This window comes from Pieris brassicae, chromosome 12, assembly GCF_905147105.1.
Source record: "Pieris brassicae chromosome 12, ilPieBrab1.1, whole genome shotgun sequence".
Taxonomy (NCBI): domain Eukaryota; kingdom Metazoa; phylum Arthropoda; class Insecta; order Lepidoptera; family Pieridae; genus Pieris; species Pieris brassicae.
This window is the reverse complement of record NC_059676.1, coordinates 6,690,326-6,711,145: the sequence shown is the minus strand read 5'-3', so window position 1 is coordinate 6,711,145 and position 20,820 is coordinate 6,690,326. Positions and strand designations below refer to the sequence as shown.

The window sequence follows — 20,820 nt, the reverse complement described above, 5'->3', positions numbered from 1 at the left end:
ATGATATAGTCTGTGGACCTTGAATCTTGACTAAAATGCCCTACAATTTGTCAAATTTTCAAAATATGAAGTGATCTTTTGTGATTTTTATGTTGATTGTGTAATATATTTGCTATTATAATTGTTTTACTTTATAAACCAATCAACTGGAGTTGTCTTTCTTTAAATAAACTGTAAACCGATTTAGAAAATGAATTATTAGACAGAAGGAGGTAACCCAAACCGTGTATTGGTTATTATGGTATATTAACACTGTTATTAAGCAAAGAAAGAGTTGTAACTATGTCTAGAATATTAAATCATCGAATGAGGTATGTTTAAATGTCATTGCTCCTTATGAAAGTATCTATTATTATCAAACTTTAGGTTAATTCACTTAACCTCGCCGTTTCAGATCTAGTCTAAGAAGACCCTCTTGGTCATGTGTCGACAAACGAGCTGTCGCTTTCTCTGTATGGACTGGACGTAGTGTTCTTTTACATAAGCCACTAGAGAGTTACCAGATACCAAGACGAAGATATGGCATGCTCATTGCCCGAGCAGTTCGAGGGGTGTTAAAAATCAGATATTTATTACTTGGAGGCGCTGTTGGAGGAGGAATGACTTTAAACAAGGTAAAATTAAAATACCTTTAATTCTTAAAAAACATTTTTTTTATGTCCATTGGTTTTTTAATACAATTTAGCAGGATAAAACTTTGATATCTTAAATATAAATATTTACAAACAGAATGTAAATGCAATGGACTAAATTAATTATTGGAAATAATTTTTATTTTGTTATGATTAATAATAAGTCAGAGATACAATATATTTATTTCAGAAATATGTTGAATGGAAAGATGGACTCCCAGAAATGGGATGGTTGAATGATTTATTGCCAGATAATGAACAATGGGATAAATTCACCACAACACTCCTAGATGCTAAAGAAAAAATTGGGGATCAGTTTCAAATTGGTAAGTTCCTCTAATATATTTTATGTCTTTAACCTAAATCTTTAAGACTTATGAAAGACTCATTCAGGATCATTTGCTTTGGTAGTAATATTCTGGGCTTTAGATGTTGTAGATACTGTTTATGTTTACCACATCCTTAATTTATTGTTATACCATATTATTACCATACTCCCATTAGCCATTGTGCTAAGTTCATATAGAAAATTTTGCAATTTCTTCCTTCTACAGTGTAATGACACTTTCATGAAGGGCTGCTAGGGCTCAGTAACAAATGTTCCTCGTCCCCTCCAATATGTGAAGTGTTTTAGTCACCCTATATACCTCTGTCTCATTGCACTTGCTCAGTTGTGGTTAAACAGTAGGTGTGCCACTGACGCTGTCGATACACTCAGATCCGAGATTGCGAGAGGCTGGTGTAGCCCGGGCTGCAGAACTCAGGGAGTGGCTGGCACAAAGATATGAAGATGCAGTGGCTGCTGCTGCTGTTAATAATGCTACCAGCAGAATCGGTAAGATTGATTTTAGAATTCCTTAAATATATTAAATATGACATTGGGGTATAATAACAATGTCAGTTTGTTAATTTACTGAGGCTGATCACCTGTATATATATTAAAATAAATCTTCATGGTCTTTAGGTTTGTTTATTAACCCAGAAAAAATTCTGTGTGTGTGAATGTGTTATAAATTTAAAATTGATAAAGTCTTAATGATACTGAAAAAAACGTAAATATTTTTTAAATTTCAGAACCAGCCCCTAAAATAGTAAACAATTTACAAAGTCGACCAGCACCAATGTCAGCTAAATCAAACACCGACGAAACTGCTGCTTATGGTCTGTATATTTTTTTCTAGATATGATATTTTTCGTGTTGTAATGAAATTTTTATTTAATTACTGATTTTTGTCGCTATTCTTACAGAGCGCCGCGTACACGCTTTGCAAGAGGAAGTACTATCACTACAGGCACGTTATCAGCGCGAGTTACAAAGACTGGAGCAAGAAAATAGAGAACTCAGACAACAAAATATGTTGTTGAGGCAAGGCAGACAACCATCAACTAAAAAGATGAAAGTGAGACTTAGAGCTTTTTTTTTCGACGGCACCACAAAACGGTGTATTATATATATCCTGTAAACTATATAGCAACGCTTCTGCATGTCATAACGTAAAGATTGTTGAAGTGAGACTTCTTTATCGGCGTTGTAAAAACAATTACCGTCACATTTTTCGGTTACGCGTCACATTTTTCCGTGACACGCCTTATTTTTTTGTCCCTACCACGTTTGATTCGAAGAGATCGAAGCCATTAATAACAAAAATATAATATGATAACGATAACGATAACAATGATAGTAATAATTATATTACAATTAATGAAATTTTGTAATAATCTTAGTAGTAATAAGGTAAAATGAAATAATTGTATTATTTGTATTCATGTCTATGATATTAAAAGGCTTTTGTTAAACTTAATTTAAGTTGCATATAGTAGATTATTTTTCGAAAAATAAGGTCATAAAGAAATTTCTCTTATGTGTGTACTAGTACATGCACACATTTTTATTCCTTAAAAGCAATAGGGTCTTATTTCCGTTCTCTGTTACAGCGTTCCCTGATTGATATGTACTCATCTGTCTTGGATGAGTTGGCGGACTGGGATTCTGGTGAAGCAGGCAGGTTGCCCAGAGTAGTTGTGGTAGGTGATCAGTCTGCTGGCAAAACTTCAGTTCTGGAGATGCTGGCTCAGGCCAGGATTTTTCCAAGGGGAGCTGGAGAAATGTGTACCAGGTAAATTTTACTTTATAATTTTTGTCGTTTTATTAATATTCGTTATATTAAACGTTGTCAAAAAAATTATAACATGTTTTTCTACTGCTTTTATAAATCAACTATATGAGTGTGACTCATAGAAGTATGCGTTGAACGAGTTATCTTGCATTACCTAAAATACGTACGAACTACGGCAAAAAATGTTTACACACTAAACTGCCCACAATTATAAAAAATATTACTTTGAATTCGAAGCTAAGTAAGACATATGTTAGACAAAATTACTTTTAAATTCATTTAATTAATTTTTATTCATATGTCTTTGGTTTCTTTTACTTTTAAGTTTATGGCATGTACGTCTATCGTTTTATTGTGATTATTTTAACAATGACTACAATGTAATGTTAATCTAAAGTATTATTCTCATGTGACATTTTTGAGAAATAAAGTCATTAAACCTAACTATTTAAAATAATCCGAACCTTCTACAAGTTATTAAGAAACATATTCAAAAATATTTGTATTTTGACAACAAAAGCAATCATTTTTAATGTCATAGAGTAGTGGAGGAGATATAATAAGTATTTTTACAGGGCACCGGTAAAAGTAACATTGTCGGAAGGACCTTACCACGTGGCACAGTTCAACGATTCGTCTCGCGAATTTGATCTCAATAAGGAAGCCGATCTTGCTGATCTACGAAAGTAAGTGGAAATTCATAGCATCCTATCATTAATACCATTATTAACATTTAACGATTACAGTGAATAAGCTAAATAATATTATATTTAACTTTAAAAAAAGTCAATTTTTCAAAGGAAATTTACTATATGGTCTAACTGGTCTATTGTTTAAAAGCAGTTGTTCAGTAAATTAAAAAAAGTATTGTATGGCTCACCTTACTTATAATATATATATATATATATAATTTCGTATAACCACATTGTAATATTTCCACAGAGAAGTTGATTTGCGTATGCGCAATAGCGTTCGTGGTGGTCGTACAGTGTCCAGCCAACAGATCGCCATGTCTGTCAAGGGACCTGGTATACCTCGTATGGTGTTGGTTGATTTGCCCGGAGTTATATCTGTATGTATAGAACAAAAATTATATATTTATTAAACAGGAGTAAAATCATAATTTGTACTCTATTTTAATGATTTTGATTATTTTTTTTTTTTTATTAAAATTTCAGACCCAAACCGTGGATATGGCATCTGACACCCGAGAGGCGATCAAGGAAATGACGAAGCAGTACATGGACAATCCTAATGCTATTATACTCTGTATACAGGTACTGGATTCATTAGTTTTAATACTTTTTAAATTCAAAGACTTCTATTTTATGAGCCCGGCTTTACGAGGTCAATCGTGACCCGTAAACTTTCACCCAAAAGTCTTTTTATGGCTTATTTTTTTTTTTGTTAATACTAATATAACATATGTATATAGCCTATGACACTCAACATACTGCTGCTACCTATTGGTACTTGGATGGATCCCTACAACCTCTTTATAATATCAGTCCAGATTTGGAATTAAGAATGCAAATGTCACATTTATATGCAACCGTCATCTCTTAAATAACTGAATACATTTTGAATGAATTTCCGAATATAATATGAATACATTTTAATTACATTTAAAAAGAATATTTATATTACTTAAAAATATATAGTGCTTAAATATTTCTTTTTGTGATTTGTGATTTGGTGTTCTTTTTTTACTTACCTAGGATGGCTCAGTCGACGCCGAACGAAGCAATGTAACCGACTTAGTATCATCTTGTGATCCGTCTGGCAAGAGGACTATCTTTGTTCTCACGAAGGTTGACCTTGCTGAAGAGAATTTGGCTAACCCCAATAGAGTGAGTTACTATAGTTTATAAAACAAAAAAATTAACAATATTTTTTATTTCAGATTTTTATAGTGATTCAATAATTCTATATAAATTTAGAATTAAATGTAAAATTATTAAGGAGTTTTAATCCAGTTTTAGTTTCTTTTAACAACATTAATTAAGATCAGGGATTGTTTTGATTGTTAGGTTTTACTATGATTATAATAAATATTAGCTTTAATTAGTTAACTTTAGACTGCGTCAAAAATTTACTAAAAATATTTTTTTTTATAAATTACATTGCTGAATAAGAAAATATATGTTTATCCCTAAGCTGTATAACCGATGGGATTCAGAAAATTTGTGAAAACTGTTTTTTTTTTCTTTGTTATAATTACAGAAGTATTTTAAGGTTTTAACAAAAATATGTTGATTTTTGATAGATTCGACGTATTTTGGAAGGCAAATTGTTCCCAATGAAGGCACTCGGATACTACGCGGTGGTGACTGGCCGAAGCAGGAAGGATGACTCCATACAAAGCATCCGAGAATACGAAGAGAGATTCTTCAGATCTTCTAAATTATTTAAGTAAGTAACAGTTATCTTAAATTATAACGGGTTTAATTTAAAACTTAAGAGTTTATATAATAATACATAAGCTCAGTAAAGTATTTTAAAAATGAACGTTTAGGCAACCCTTGTAAGATGAAACTTTATAAAGAGACTTTTGTATTTATTTATTTATCAACTATGACAAACACATCACAAATACAAGATATAAATTATACACACAAGTTATAATTTTAGAAGTGGTCTTTATATGTTTTACAGATAAGATTTTTTTATAAACTTATGAGAAATACAACAACTTAAGAGCACTAAAAGAAAAAGAAAACAATAATAGAGACGAATGTAAACATTTGTTATTACCAACCAACAAAAGACGAAACTGTGCATACACAGCATATTGTGTAACGGTTTCGTACATGTTCATATACATGTACTTTGAAAAATGGAGTGTTATTAAACTATGTAATAGGTTGGGGAAAAAGTTTCTTAGCATTTGTAAGAAAATTCACAACATTTTTTAATGAAGTTTATTTACATTTAAATAAAGTATGTAGGTACCATTTTGTTCGATATCTTTTTGCCATCTTGTAGGGACATATCCCATTGCTATAGAAATTTTGGGGCTTCTGATCAAAATATCGCGACAATTGATTTTGGCATGCAGAGATTTATTACAAGTTAATACATACTATAATGCGAAAAGTTTTTTTCCCCAACCTAAAATCTAGGATATTAAAATAAATCTAAGTGTTTTTGTTGAAATAATGTTCGTCAATAACTTAGAAGCATTTGTTATAACTATGTTACATATCACATCCGTGGTCGTATTTATTACACACTCGATATATATATAATTTGAAGAATACATATATAAATGTTATTTTACAATAGAGATGGAATGGTAGCGGCCGGTCAAGTGACTACCCGCAATTTGGCGTTGGGCGTGGCCGAGTGCTTCTGGAGGATGGTGAGAGACTCTGTGGAACAGCAGGCCGATGCGTTTAAAGCGATGCGGTTTAATCTTGAGAGCGAGTGGAAGAATACGTTCCCACGGTAAGTAAATTTATTTACGTACCCACATTTGCAAAAAACTATTTTTATTACGAATTTTAATAAAATTTTAAATGATATCTTTTTCTTGCCTGTTGCATCATTGGCGCTTATATAGTCATTGAAATAGTTTGAATCTCTCTTGAGCGTAATTTAAATTAGTTAACGTAAATTATTTGTATTCATACAACTGAGGCCTATTTTCCAAATCGGATTGCATCCCGTACGCTTACATGAATATTTTTTTAGTTTAGATTTTACTTTTTACTATATAATAATATTTAATTATTATTTTTTCTTATTACGAGTGTCTAAAAGAAATCGCTTGTTAGCGATAAGGCCGCCCGTTGCATAATAAAATCGAATTAAAGCGTATCAATTCTCTTTCTCCCAGCCAACGTGAACTGGATCGTGATGAGTTGTTCGAACGTGCGCGTGCAGAATTGCTAGACAAGTCTGCAGAACTGTCGGGTGTTCCAGCCGCAGCCTGGGAAGCCCGGCTCCAAAATGCCTTGTGGGCCGCTGCCGCACAGAGAATATTTTCTGGCATATATCTACCCGCAGCTGCGCATGCTAGCGAAGATGTTGGTACGTTGATGACTGAAAACAAGTATTGTTTTTTGTTAAAATAGCTTTTACTACTAGCTGTGACCCGAAGACAAACAATCCGCGAAAATAGAGGACACCGTGAGTCATTTTTGCAAAAACCCGTCATCTTTTAGTCGATACCAACTTCGGGGAAAAAATACAGATAAAACAAGTTTCTCTGCAGCTGTGATACTTTTGACATTTAACACCTTTTGTCTTCAGTCACCGTGACCACGCACGCTGAAAAGCACGCGAAACGTCGGAAAAAATCTAAAATTTACAATTATGTAAATAGTTATAAGTTTTAATAATAATAGATAGCTTTAATCCGTTAAAAAAGTTTTTCTTAACTGAAAACTAATTCTGCTTATGACGTATAGGTATTATTTGTGATCAATTTTTAAGGTTAGCTTTCTCTGTCTAGTTATTCCGAATCCACAGCCTCGGGGCTATACGCATGCATTATATTTTTAAGAAGAAAAATACACTCTTAAATCATAAGGGTCCACTTTTGACGTGTAAAAATTTCAATGAGAAAATAGTTTGACAGTTCTTCTAATACTTACATTAAAATAAGGATACATTAAAATACTTACATATCTGCTTAGTGCTAAATGAAAATTACTGGTTGAATTACAAGCAGAGAATTAATTTATTATTTGAAATTGAGTTTCATGAAAAATATTATTAATTTTTTTAAATAAAAATTAATCGCAAGATATGTTGCTAAGCTTAAAACTCGAAAACGACTCGTAGGAGCGTTAACACGCTTCTAAGCACGCAGTCGACGGCGAATCACGAAATTGGCAATGTTTCTTCGTTAAAATTAATGTTGATACACGACGCCATTATCGGTTCGAACGAACACGCCGCAATATGCCAGTTTATGCGCGTATGCTGAAACGACGTATACGCGCAAGAAATTCGCTACTCTTAAACCGCCCTAGGGCGAAACAAAGTTATTGAGGGTGGCTGATTAATAAATATTTCTAGATATGCATGTACTACTTCAAGTCAAATACAAGCATCCGAAAAGCGGTGATACTCCTCAAATATGGCTTGACCCCTTTGATATTGATTTTAGTAAGAAATTAGACACACGATGTATTTATAGATTTTTACAATGAGACGTTAGTCCAGTTTAGTAGAGCTGATAAACAGCGCAGTAATTATTTAACTAGAAATAAAACATTGGTTATCGTGTATTTTAGAAACATGTAGTGTAGAAATTGGGTTCATAAAATGCTATTAATTAATTATATATGTGTTTGACTAGTTCTACTTGTCTCTCATAGTTTTGTTGTTAACTTTGTAACTAAATTCATTTGAAACATTTCATTTGAAAATGACAATGAAAAAAAATGCTTTTTAATCCACTCCAAAAGGAGGTCACAGGTTTTACTAGTATGTTATCATTATCAAATTTAGTTAATGCTTTTTAATATTGTCAGGTATATTCTGAGGGATCATTCCCAATTTTCATGAAAAGCGGTTTAGTAGTTGTAGATATGGGATATAAAAATAATATTTTCCTTTGACAAGTGAAATCAGAATTTTTTGCCTTTTTTTTCAAGATAAATTCAATACATCAGTGGATATTAAACTTCGGGAATGGGCGGAAAATGAACTGGCAACCCTCTCCATAAAAGCTGGACGTCAGGCGTTACGTGAGGAGTTCAGTGAACTTATGTCCAAATCTTCTGATTCTGACGCTATCTATGAACCAGTGAAGAAGGCTGCTGTTGATGAAGCCTTATCCAGACATCAGTGGGAAGAAAGGGCTCAGGACGTAAGTGGTGTTTGAAACAGGTTCAGGCAGGGCTTTATGATAGTTTGATTTAAGCATACATTTATTAAATTGAAGAGCAAATATGAATTGAATTTGATAGTCAAATTTTCAGTCATGTTGACCTACGTATGTATGGGTTTTAAAACAACGGCTCTAGCATTTTGAAATTTATTGCACCAATTATTAGTTAATATTTAACTCCATTTCTATCATATATTAAGTTTTAGAAACAATAAGTCATACGGGAGTCGAATTGCAATGATTTTTTACATAGTTCACACTGTCTCGTTTCTGAATCTGAATACAAAGGTTACCAAACATATAAATTTATCCAATAAAAATTAATAAAGTGCCGCTACAACCTTTTTAGGTCTGGGTCTCAGATTTCTGAATCTGTTTCATGATCAATTGTTAATAGTGTTAGCTAGCTAGCTAGCGGATCGGATAGAAAATGCCGTAGATTTCTTCAAAGGTTTATTTCTTGATAAATCAATGAGGAATTTATGGGCACAAATTAATTGCAGAGATGCACTAATTACACACACAAAAACAATCACTTATTACTTCACTTATGCACACTTCACACAGTACTTTATCACTTATATTCACTTTATTCGCACTTTATCGCTTCGGTGTTTCGCTCTTGTTATCGCATTCAAAACTAAAGGCGACTAGTCGCGTTTCGGCTCGCTTGTATATCCCTGGGAATAATTCTAAACAATATTCGAGAACTTTCTAGGCGGGCTTGCTACTGAGTAGCGATTGCACAATTCTAGAACGTCCGCACTCTTTGTCTCTTTCGCACGTTGCTCCGTCCTTGTCGGACGGCGTTGTAGAGTGCTCGTCTAGTTTCGAGAAAGTTCTGATCTTCTCTCTCTCTCTCGTATCATTTCGTCCTTGTCTCACACCTAGAAAGTTCGGTCTAGAATATTCCTTCATCAAAGGGGTATAACTAGGCCTGAAAACGCCTGAAAACGGCTCTCCTGAAAACTGCACCACTCGACTACACATGTTCTGAAACTGACTGAAAAAAGGTTTCAGCTTCCTGAAATCTAGGGTAACATTATGAAAATTACAATTGTCTAATATGTGACTGACCCTCTCCTGAAACGGTCAGAAATCATATTACAGCCTGCTGAAAAGTTCTCTAACTAGTGGAATAACCTAGAAACATTGTAGTCGACCCGTCTTCGTAACAGTAGGTAAGGTGATCCTGTGACTGTGACACGCCGTTGACTTTGTGCCTAGGGCAAGCAACGTTGTTTTCCTTTACTATCGAGGGAATGTCAAATGCGCATAAAGAAAGGAAGTCCATTGGTGCACAGCCGTAGGTTCGATCCCCGTTATCAGGTTTATCATGTATGAGAGTCGTACGCTGAAGTTACTTGGCCATCACTCTTCTTTATCCAACAACAATTTGGTTTTAAGACACGAAAAAGTACAATCCGATTTCGAAAGTCCATTGTCAATAGCTATTATTTTAGTTTCAAATTGAAGACAAATTTATTATTTGTTTTATAATAAAGCGTTATCAATTCTAGGTCCTACGTGTACTGCAAGTAAATGCGCTTCAAGATAGGTGCGTGGCTTCGCGTGGTGATTGGGACTCGGCCGTATCTCTCATGGAAGACGCGCTCAAGGAGCGACTTAAGACCACCGAAGAAGACCTCAAGTCACTTGCAGGTTTGATTTTTGAACCCCTTTTTTGGTCGGTGGTTAAAAAGGAATGAAAACATAATAATACTCTCGTTTTGTAATATTAAACTAATTTGTAAAGATAATGTTTTAATACAGTTATAACAGAATATACGAGCAACACAATAATTATAATTGTATGTATATATTTTATTTTTTAGAGCAGTGTTGGTCTAGTGGCTTCAGCGTGCGACTCTCATCCCTGAGGTCGTAGGTACGATCCCCGGCTGTGCACTGTGTGGATTTTCTTTCTATGTGCGCATTAAACATTAGCTCCAACGGTGAAGGAAAACATCGTGAGGAAAAGACATTCCCTTAGACAATGCTTCATCTGTATATCGGTTAGCTTTGACCAAAACGCGTTCTACAGAAAGGAGGGTCAAATGGTATAATGGGATGCCTGGGGTAACGAGAGGGTACATGAAATTTTAATTTAGAATGAAGGTCAATCAATCCGATTATATATATCAATTAATTTTGTGCCCCAGCCTGGTTTCGTATGTTGGCAACTTCGAGACGCATATATCATTGTGTTAGTTAGTAGTATATGAAATAGGTTATGCTATTGAGCATTAAGAATATTCACAGCTCACCCCACATACACACCCCACAGCACAGCCGAATATTTTTATAGTTTTTTCCTTTCGTAAATATTTGAACCCTTTTGTATATATTATGTATTCCACAGGTATAGTATAATTGTAGGATTACGAAATAAATAAATATTAGTTTTAAATGTGTTCGACGACCTGGTGAACAGAAAAACTGTTTATGTTTCCACCACACTTGTAAACGTAATTTTAATGACGTATTAATTAATGACTATCTAAAGCTTTCTTCGTTTACGAATTAATAAGTTAAATTCGCAGAGTACGTCACTGACTGATACACAGAATACTCAGTTATGGCGACAATTTAGTTTGAAAATATAGTTAAAAATTCGATTTATTTTATTATAGTAGTAAAACTGGCAACACAGTATTAAAATTTGGCTTGAATCTCATCTAAACGTCAATTGTCAATATGGCAATTATAATTTCTAGCATATTTTAGGTCCTGGTTTCCGAGAGCGCTGGCTGTATTGGCAATCGAGTAGCGAAGAACAGAACAGACGTAGTGAAGTGAAATCGGAGTTGGAGCGCCTCGGATCCAGCAGGCCCAATCTCTCGTACGATGAGGTGGTGGCTGTCAGGGATAATTTGAGGCGGCGAGGCGTTGACGCTGATAACGAGTATATACGTGAGACATGGAAACCTATTTATTTAAAGTAAGTTATTATTACCTTTTCCCGCTATGAGTAAGGAATTATAAAACCGTTTTTTATTCGTCCTATTGTCAAAACTTATTTTATATATTAAAATACTGGCCGGAAATAAATTTGTATACTAAATTCCAATATATGCGTTTTTATAAGAGTAAACTTGACCACACTTGCATATTGTTATTAAAGAAATCTAATGTTCTTCATTATTCTTTTTTTCTAATCGTTTAACTGACTCTAACTTGAAACTTTTTGTTCCAAAATCTTTAAATGTTTAGGATTTTCTTAGGCATTTTTAGTAGGTACTAATGCCGATTGAAACTATTTTCTAAAGCTCACCATTTTTTTACGTTTTATATCTAATAATGGATTAGATAGTAAATTTTAACTTTTTATTTTTAATCTATCATCTTTTTAGTTTAGTTTGTTTTTTTTTGTTCCTGTTTAGTTTTGTCTTAATAACTGTGCATGTATTTTTGCACTTCTTGCCTATCATATGTAATTTGATACATTTTTTTCATTTTTTCTTTACTCACAGTGGTTGCCTGGAAGAGATCGCTCGAAAGCGATAAGGCCGCCAGTTGCCCTCCTTTTGATTTAATTATGTTCAATTATTTTTTATATTGTAATGATAATAATTTAATAATAATGATAAATGTTTTAAATTTTATTATATTATTGTATTTAGCGTAAACAGTATTTTTGATAAATTTTAAAACCATATTAATACAGACAATTCCTACAACGTGCCTTATCACGAGCGAGGGACTGTCGCAAGAGTTTCTATCTGTACACGCAACAGAATGGCACTGGGGTGAGTTCTTCATCTCTTATAATTTGCTCTTACAGACTTACTTACTTACTGCTCTAAGAAATGATCAGTCTCGCATCTTTACTTTCGCTGTATAAGGAGTGTTATTGCGCCGAAATAAAAAACATGTTATCATCGACTTCTTCTCACTATAATTTTAATGGTAGGCCATGTTCGCTAATGGTATGATTTTTTTAAATTTAAACTCTAATTAATTATTTATGTGGGTCGTGATGGCAGCTATTCAGAAGTGTATAATAAAACAATTGGCGGTGATTTTGCCAATTGTTCTACCTTCTAGTCGTAATGGGGCCTATTAAAACTAATATTTCAGAAGGAATGCTGTGAAGTGGTGATGTTCTGGCGGGTCCAAAGCGCACTGAGGACTACGGCGAATGCTTTAAGGCAACAAATTGGGAATCGGGAGGCTGGTCGACTGGACCGGGAACTGAGGGAGGTTCTGGACGAGGTAAGTGTTGACACCGTTTAAGCGAGATATTAGAGTCACATATAATAAGACCCACAGAGCCTTGATGAGGAAGAAATGGTCAGCTTAGACTCGTGAGGGTGGAGGATGCTTTCAACAGAGCGAACGGTATCTAAAGACGACAAAAACATTGAATAGGCTCAACGCCACAGTAGATTTGGTCGTTTGTTATTTTGTATAGAAAAATGATATCAAAGGTATATCACGTTATGATTTTATTTATTCCCGAAATTTGTGGACCGCCGTTACAGGGTCCCAAAATATGATAAAAGATCTTTTACGTCCGTAATAGAGAAGAGTTTTTTTTTAAAAGGATTTATTTCAGATGTCCTCTGATGCCGATATGAAGAAAAAACTACTCTCTGGTAGACGAGTTGAACTCGCTGAAGAATTGAGTGAGTATTTTCCATCACCTGCTTAAACGCTAAATGTTTGTCCCTGTCACTTATTATACCTAGTCTAGCCATAAAAGTAAAAAAAAAATGTTTCTGTTGCAAATAACATTTATTACTTTTACAATGTATAAGTTTAATACATAAATATAAAACAATTTAAAATGTAAAAAGCTTATTCGATGTGGTCTTTATTGGCTGAAATACAGTCCTTTAAACGTTGAAGCTAGATATCGGTAGAAGCACGCACTCTCTCAATGGGAAAACTCTTCACTTCCAATCCTATGGATTGTGTTAGGGACTTCAAATTATCATGTCATCATGATGACTATAAATCATAATCCAACGGATTAAGATCGGGACTAGACGATGACCAGGCTTCAGCTCTGATGGAAGGACTAACTAAAAAAGTTATTATTGCCTTTAAACGTCTATTTATCGAGAAAAAATTTAAGAAAACCTTTTGGTCACCGTGACCACGCACACTGGTAAGTACGCGAAACGTCAGGAAAAAATTTAAAATTATGTAAATAACTATAAGTTTTAATAATAATACATAGCTTTAATCCGTTCAAAAAGTGTTTTTCTTAATGTGTAAAAGCTATTTTAACAAAAGACAATACTATGAGAAACGAGTTAATCTTGCTACGACCGAATAAATGCAGGTCAAACCGCAGATCACAGCTTCGTCATTACTAACTGTAGAACACATAAAAGTTTGTTTACAATATAAATTATAATCTTAAATATACCTTCAGAAATTTTGTGAATATGTATTAATGTTGTTCTTTACAGAACGTGTGCGGCAAGTTCAAGAGAAACTGGAGGAATTTATTGAGGCGTTAAACAAAGAGAAATAAGCGTAGATAGATATTAATATATTTGAAACTGCATTTCATTGACTTCGAAACTATTAAACTTGTAAATAGGTCATGAATTTGCGTATAAATTAAATAATACGCAAGCTGAGATCTTACAGGAATCGTTGGCTGCAGAACAGTTACGGAATTTTTTAATAACAATATACATAGTTTTAATCCAAAATAACAGCTTACTACAAATGAATTTCTATGTTTACATTAGATCTTATGAAATATATAATTAGAATATTTTCTGTGATCACGTTTTTCCTATAATTACCTAGTCATTTTCCAGACTAATTTTTAATTTATGAAATAGTTTTAAAAGGTTCAGAACCTTGCGGCACGTTTTCTAGTATCGCAGTGTATAAACAGGAAGTCATAGGTTCGATTTCCGACGAAACAAAATTGTCGTCTCATGTTTGGAAACTTATGAGCCGCTTCCATCACGGTTTATTGGTAATTTATTTAATCAGCAATGAAATGCAGGCTATTTCAAGTCGACTTAATTATATTTTATAAATAAATCTTATCTAGTGCCTGATAGTGCACCTGAGGCTGTGACGTCACTATTAATCTTATATAACATTTCATATTCAAATTAATAAAATTATTCATAGCAGAAACTACTCATTAACTCGTACTGGAGCCATAAAAGTGTTACAAGAAGGTCATCACCCAATAACACTAACCCCTGTTGAATGTATCTTTATGATCGGCTTCTCTCGTGTTATTTACGCTAATTCTTAAATATTTCTCTCATTTGAAAGTCCCTAGCGAGAATAGCCATTTTCAAAAAACGTATTTCTTTCTTAATTATTGTTTCTGTATAAAGGTAATATATTTGCGAGCTTATGTTGCCGAATTGCTATTGCCTAACACGAGTACGAGGTTCTTATACAACTATTAAGTTTTTTAAACATTTGTTATAACTAAGTCGACTTGAAATCTTATCTTAGTAAATATTGTGTAATTTACTATAGAATGTATATAGGTTGCATATGTTTGTTCGCTCGCATGTATCGTTACTTACGACTCCATAAGTTATATTTTTAATAAAATGTTGCACAAAATTAGAAATATATTTTTATTTAGATTTTCTTAACCTATAACCTTTATTATATAATAATAATAATAAATTAATAAGAGTTAATAACAAATTAAAGCAAACAAGTTCAACCACTCACGTTTGCAAAATCAGCTAAATAAAATATAATTTACAAAAGGTAATAACTATTAATGATGCTAATAAAAATGGTTTGAAACAGCAAAGTTGTCATGACTTAAGAAATATTTTATTTCCTGATATTTACATGACCGCAATGTTTCCGTTATATCCTTGGAATTCATCCAAGAACTTTTGTATTCTCTATAAAGGTTCTCAGCAACCAAATAGGCTTCCAATTTATCTATTTTCAAAATACCTCTTGTCACTGTGGCTATGAAATTTAACCGACTTTCTTTGTATGGAATATATTCTGAAATGAAATATCTAAGGCCTTCCTTGTATATCTCTATAATGGAGAAGAAATATTCGCTGACTAAATCTACGATTCCATTTCCAATAAGTTCTCCGAATTTGTTTCCAACTATGTGCATAGCCTCAGATTTATCATCATTACCTTCAAAGCAGTGCGGATTTTGTTTTAATGCTGATTTTATTGCGCTGCAGTACAATTGTGTAAAATTTATTTTCATATATTGGTACAAGTATTCTTTTAGAACCATGAAGGAACTTAACCTTGAAGTAACTGTAGTAAAAATAAGTTCACAGGACACATATCGTGGATCTTTAAAAGCTCGAGTGCATTTTAACGATTTTAAAAACGCGTCCAAACAATTAATTATGTATGATTTATCTTCCATGTCTTGCCAAACTATTTCAATGTGATCAAAGAACGGATTTAAAGTATTTTTTATAATTTCGCATTGTTCTTCACTACTTGTAGCAAAAACTAAGTATTTTGCAATTATTCTCATGTACAAACACATACAGTTGTTGTTTATAACATCTGATGGTTTGTCAACCTCAATATCACGCGAATATAAATTGTCATAGTTGGTTAGATTTTTAACAGTTATATCGTTTTTAATAAAGTCGTTCACAATTTTGGTTACTACATCTTTATCAACTTTGTCTAACAATTTTTCTACCATGCATAGAGCAGGCATAGCTTTCTCTCGTTTAACACGCATTCGTGCCTGATAAACCGTTGTCCAGTAATCAGCTTCAATATTTTTTGGAATCTCACTCTTGTGTATGTATGCTAAGTGTTTTAGAACTTTTCGAGGCAATTTGTTATAGTCTAATGTCAATATTATTTCCTTTACTATTTTCCACATTTCAGGTGGCATAGTTAGTGATGCATTAAAGTAGTATGACACAGCTACTTGGAGCGCAATCTTAGGCCGCCTTACTACTACAAAAGTAAAGGTTTCCACTTCAAAAGCTGTATTCAACGCAAGTTTTAATGCTAAAGGGAAAGTTTCATTTCGCTGGAGACACGACTTTATATTGTGCTCCAATGCACTACTTTTACTGATTAGGATATTGTTTCCCACTGCTTTTAAACCAAGTATCTTCCAGTCGACTTTATCAATGTTAATATGTGGCTTACATGTATGAACGCTATTTTGAAACCTCGAAGCGAGTTTCAGATCTGCGTTAGTTTTATTTCTTCTTAATTCGTCTATTTTCTTTATAATACATTCAGTGCTCGACAACATCGCTATGGGGCGGACCAAACTTGATTTAGGTGCAATGTTTAAAGCATTGCTTAAAGCCGCGAGATGTTGATCAGCAAGACCAGCTTCTTCTCCAAAATAAATTTTAAGTGTTCGTAGGAAACGATCATGATTTGTTTTCTCTTTTACGGCTAATGAAGCAAAGATCACTCCATCCCCTAATAATGAAGGATCATGGCGTAAAGCATTAATGTATGATGCTTCGAATTGTTTAATTGGAAAGGTCTCTGCAATAAGTTGCCTTCTGGCTATTCTTTTGTCAAACAAAGAGTTTATTAAATCCTCATTACCGATAGCTGACTTTGCCAAATTGTCTTCAAGATTAGCAATATCTTTAATTTTATATGTTGAGACTACATCCACAAACTCTTTTGGCCGTCCTTGAAGTATAGTTGGCAAATGTTTTTTCACTTGCATTACTTCAGATCCTTTTAAACCAAAGTCTTTGAAAGTTGTGAAGTGATTGTAGTAAGCTTTCATTAGATCAGATGTTGGTGTAGTTCCATTTAAAATACTTCGAAGTATAACAGCATGTAATCCTTCAATGCACAATGGATTACCATCATGGCCATCTAGTCCCAGCCCATGCGCAAATGTTAGCATTAGACTCCAAGTATCTTCTGGCACTCTCCAAAACTTAAGCCTTTTTATAAGAGACCTTACAACTGTCGCTCGAAGATTACTTGGTTCATTTTTATGCTTCTCAGTCAGCAATTTCATTAATGTCTCTACATGTTCAAAAACTCCACCACTTTTGCTAATAAGAACAAGTAAAATATTTTGTCTACCTTCGATGGTGCTTTCAGCTTGCAATCGGTTTTTGAGCTCAGCATAAGTCTTGAAGAATCCTGCAAATCTATATTTATCAAACAGCTGATCAAGCAGTGTTTTCTTCTTCACAACACTATGCATGTGCATTAAACAATAACGAGGAGATTTCTTTGTAACTAGCATTCTTGGAATTTTGGGGTATTCTTCATCCTCATAGTAGTCATATTCATAATTATTGTATTCCTCATCATCAAATATATTGTCAGTAATGTTAATGGAATATGGACATTCTGGTTTTTTGTAAGGCCATTCCTTGACTTTTTCTCCAACAGCTTTATCAATAAAAATCAGTTTTTTAAAACAAGCTCTTTCTTCAAGGGATAGTCTTTTAATCAATGGTTCAACAGATTTATAAGAAAACCAATCCTGTAAATATTCCGCCTTAGCAAGGTTAAATACCAGATCTCTACATTCATTTGGAGTTAAACATGTAGCTAAAGTATTAACATCCAGTATTTGTGATGTATACAATTCTTGTTTAGCTAAAAAATTTATTTTAAAATTTTTCACAATATATTGAGTTGCAGTAGAACTAAGACGACCCTGAGTATAATAGGATTCAATTAGCTCTAAATATAAATTTCCATCTAATTTGAGAATACATTTAAAACTCTCAAAAAATTCAGATTCACACTCTCTATATTTCATTATGGCATTGTTATTTTTAAGCAAACATTCAAAATAAGCTTTAGCAACAGTTGGACAGATTTGACAGAGCACTTTTAAATGCTTTGGTGTTAATTTTTCAATAATATTTCCTACTTGATTTATAATGAATAGTGAAGAACAACTTTTTAGGTATTTGATTGAATCTTCAAAATCATTTTTATAGTATGTATAAAATTCTTCACATCTCTGAGGATCTTTTAAGTTTGCTTTTATCCAATGCTTCATTTTATTTACTCCTGGTTTGCTCATTTCTGGGAATAGATTAGTTTCTAAGTAGACTGGATTAATTATGTAAGAGTACTCAAAATTAAGTAACCAGTAAGATTTTAAAGCTCTGCTAACATAAAGCATGTCATCATTTTTTAAAGTTTTTATTATATATGCAACATGTTTATGATGATTGGCAACATCAATTTTTAATATTTTATCGATAGGGGTAGTTTTGGGTAAACTCTCAAAGATTTTATCTTTATAACAATACTCTTTAACTAGATGGTTAAAGTATTGGTGCCTTTTCCCCAAATTATTTCCTTTTAAGATTATAGTTGCATCCATCTAAAAAGAAAAAATAATTAACCAAGTAAGAATTGAATCTAAAATTAACCTATATACAACAAGTGTACAAGCAACAAGACATTTACTTACAATGATCAAAAATATTTTCGAAAAATCCAAAGCCACTAAGCATACCGAATGGGTAGTAGGCAGTAACCAATAATAATTACTACTAGCATGTACAACTTATGTACCTTTTGAGTTTATCCTTCATTCAAGTCTTGCACAGTTGCGAACTCAGCGCATTCACCGCCAGATCTATCAAGTATCATCCAGATTTAGCGGAATTGTGGATTGTATACATATACAGCCCTAAAGTACAAGGTTAAATCCATTAACCACAGTACATCTATTTATTTTTTAAGGTTCATTTTCATGTGGAAATGTCAATGCCCCATCATTTCTGTTCGCATATTATAAATTGTCATGAAAAAATTATGTCATTTTGATTAATAATTTACAATTGTTAATCAAATTTATACGCAATTTGATATATTTTGTGGCCGAGTACAAGTTGAGCCCATCAAATTATTTTATTTCTGTCCCTAGTAAATGTGGCAACAATACTAAAGTCAGCTATGACAGTCAGTACAGCTGATCATTCCGACTCTATGGACTAATGTCCTTTGCCTTTCCATTAGGGACAAATAAATATCATCATTATGATCATGCCGAAACCGGCTCCGGTTTGTGCTTTGTGGATTTATTGTGTTTCATTAATCAAATCAATAAAAAAAAGTGTTGGGAACTTTAATTGAAGTTAATGAACGAAGAACAAGTTTTCAACTATGGCCGATAATAGCAAACTATTATTATCGGTTACTTATTACTTTTACCGAAAAAAGTTAATAATTGATGTCTAACTCAGGTATCGACGATCGATAAACTTTCCAAAATGGACCACCGATGCTGTCCAAATACCAATTATTATCTATTGTTCGGTTAGGTTAGAATATTAATATTTTTTTAAAATAACTGTTTCTGGCGCGAGAAAGTGGTTGGGGGTTATTATGAACTTTTAAGTTCAAAACTTAGGAAATAATTGGTAAATATTGATGTAAACTTCTTGCTTGAAACTATCAGCCATAACTTGATGACATTGTCAATCTGTTTTGTTAGTGTCTGTGTCAATGTATCTAATGTAACCAAAACATATTTTAGTGTTAATTTTAGCTTATTAAAACACTCGCCGTGGACTTCACAAATATTAGGGGGCTCAACTCCAACATCCACGCAGTCCACTATCATTTAGAGACTGCGAAGCCGGCCTTGCTCTTTCTTACGATTTCCTCCCCGGCTGATACTTCTTACCTCTCCTACCCGGGGTACAAATTGGAACATTAATTTGTGCCGCGGGCTGGAGTTTGCGTGTACGTCAGTTACATAAATCTTTAAGATAACCACGACCCAAATCTCAACACCAAAGGATATCCTAAGTTTGAGGAAAAACATTGCCGTTTACTATTTTTTGCCTGTTCTGCGGCCAATCAATATTTTTGTTTAAATTTTTTTTTAGATATATAATATTAGGATTATGACAATTAAGTGTTTGTATCGAATAGAGAACCTGGCACCGGATATATCGTCCCTGTAGAGCGTAAACTAATTAAGTCAAAAAATTGCCAAAACGTAGTTATTAATGTCAATAAAATATTTTATTTTTTCTTTATTTAACTGTCTAACCGTACATTTTGTAGATATCCTAAACCTTGAATTTACTATATTACAAGTTCAGAACAACACCACACTTATAACAAGAAGGTAAAGAAGGCAAGATGGCCTACCTACTACAGAAGAACTATTAGAAGGGTTAAAAAACTATACGATACCTCAAGCATACTCCGCGCAAATGTCACATCTCTTATAACCGATAGAAAAGTAAAAAATGTACGATTTGTTTACGAATTTCAATACATTACACAAAATCACATCAACGTCATTATT

At 33.2% G+C, this 20,820-nt stretch overlaps 2 protein-coding genes and 1 long non-coding RNA gene across 10 annotated transcripts in view; 1 reads left to right on the top strand and 2 right to left on the bottom strand.

Moving 5' to 3' along the window:
• Positions 1-31: 31 nt before the first annotated feature.
• Positions 32-15,150, top strand: LOC123717088 (dynamin-like 120 kDa protein, mitochondrial). Of its 7 annotated transcripts, none has more exons than XM_045672892.1 (22): positions 32-311; positions 395-614; positions 823-958; positions 1,351-1,467; positions 1,707-1,793; positions 1,881-2,032; positions 2,568-2,749; positions 3,325-3,435; positions 3,692-3,821; positions 3,928-4,026; positions 4,468-4,599; positions 5,016-5,161; positions 6,035-6,196; positions 6,588-6,781; positions 7,775-7,864; positions 8,356-8,570; positions 10,112-10,253; positions 11,319-11,532; positions 12,259-12,340; positions 12,672-12,806; positions 13,150-13,219; positions 14,012-15,150. In XM_045672892.1, the coding sequence occupies exons 1-22, from the start codon at positions 283-285 to the stop codon at positions 14,074-14,076; spliced, it is 2,910 nt and encodes a 969-aa protein (XP_045528848.1). In that variant the 5' UTR covers positions 32-282; the 3' UTR covers positions 14,077-15,150. The 7 variants fall into 7 exon arrangements, with proteins under 7 accessions (XP_045528848.1, XP_045528847.1, XP_045528846.1 ...); XM_045672891.1 differs by having other exon boundaries at positions 1,321-1,467; XM_045672890.1 differs by having other exon boundaries at positions 1,318-1,467; positions 12,675-12,806.
• Positions 13,419-20,820, bottom strand: part of LOC123717091 — a 23,214-nt gene continuing 15,812 nt past the window's right edge. The window contains exon 4 of the long non-coding RNA XR_006754771.1: positions 13,419-13,618. This is a non-coding gene — a long non-coding RNA (uncharacterized LOC123717091). The remainder of the gene's footprint in view (positions 13,619-20,820) is intronic.
• On the bottom strand, positions 15,210-19,341 carry LOC123717086. 2 transcript variants are annotated; one of them, XM_045672886.1, is made up of 2 exons: positions 18,967-19,341; positions 15,210-18,876 (listed from the first exon to the last, which is right to left on the bottom strand). In XM_045672886.1, the coding sequence occupies exon 2, from the start codon at positions 18,874-18,876 to the stop codon at positions 15,322-15,324; it is 3,555 nt and encodes a 1,184-aa protein (XP_045528842.1). In that variant the 5' UTR covers positions 18,967-19,341; the 3' UTR covers positions 15,210-15,321. The 2 variants fall into 2 exon arrangements, with proteins under 2 accessions (XP_045528842.1, XP_045528843.1); XM_045672887.1 differs by having other exon boundaries at positions 19,071-19,341.

What these genes read in the sequence shown, in the direction of transcription:
- LOC123717088 (XM_045672889.1), top strand. Translation starts at nt 283, where the DNA reads ATGTCTAGAATATTAAATCATCGAATGAG. An exon ending in GAGGAATGACTTTAAACAAG is followed by an intron (nt 615 to 822) that starts GTAAAATTAAAA and finishes TATTTATTTCAG; the next exon opens with AAATATGTTGAATGGAAAGA. An exon ending in AGATCTTCTAAATTATTTAA is followed by an intron (nt 5,162 to 6,034) that starts GTAAGTAACAGT and finishes ATTTTACAATAG; the next exon opens with AGATGGAATGGTAGCGGCCG.
- LOC123717086 (XM_045672886.1), bottom strand. Translation starts at nt 18,876, where the DNA reads ATGGATGCAACTATAATCTTAAAAGGAAATAATTTGGGGAAAAGGCAC.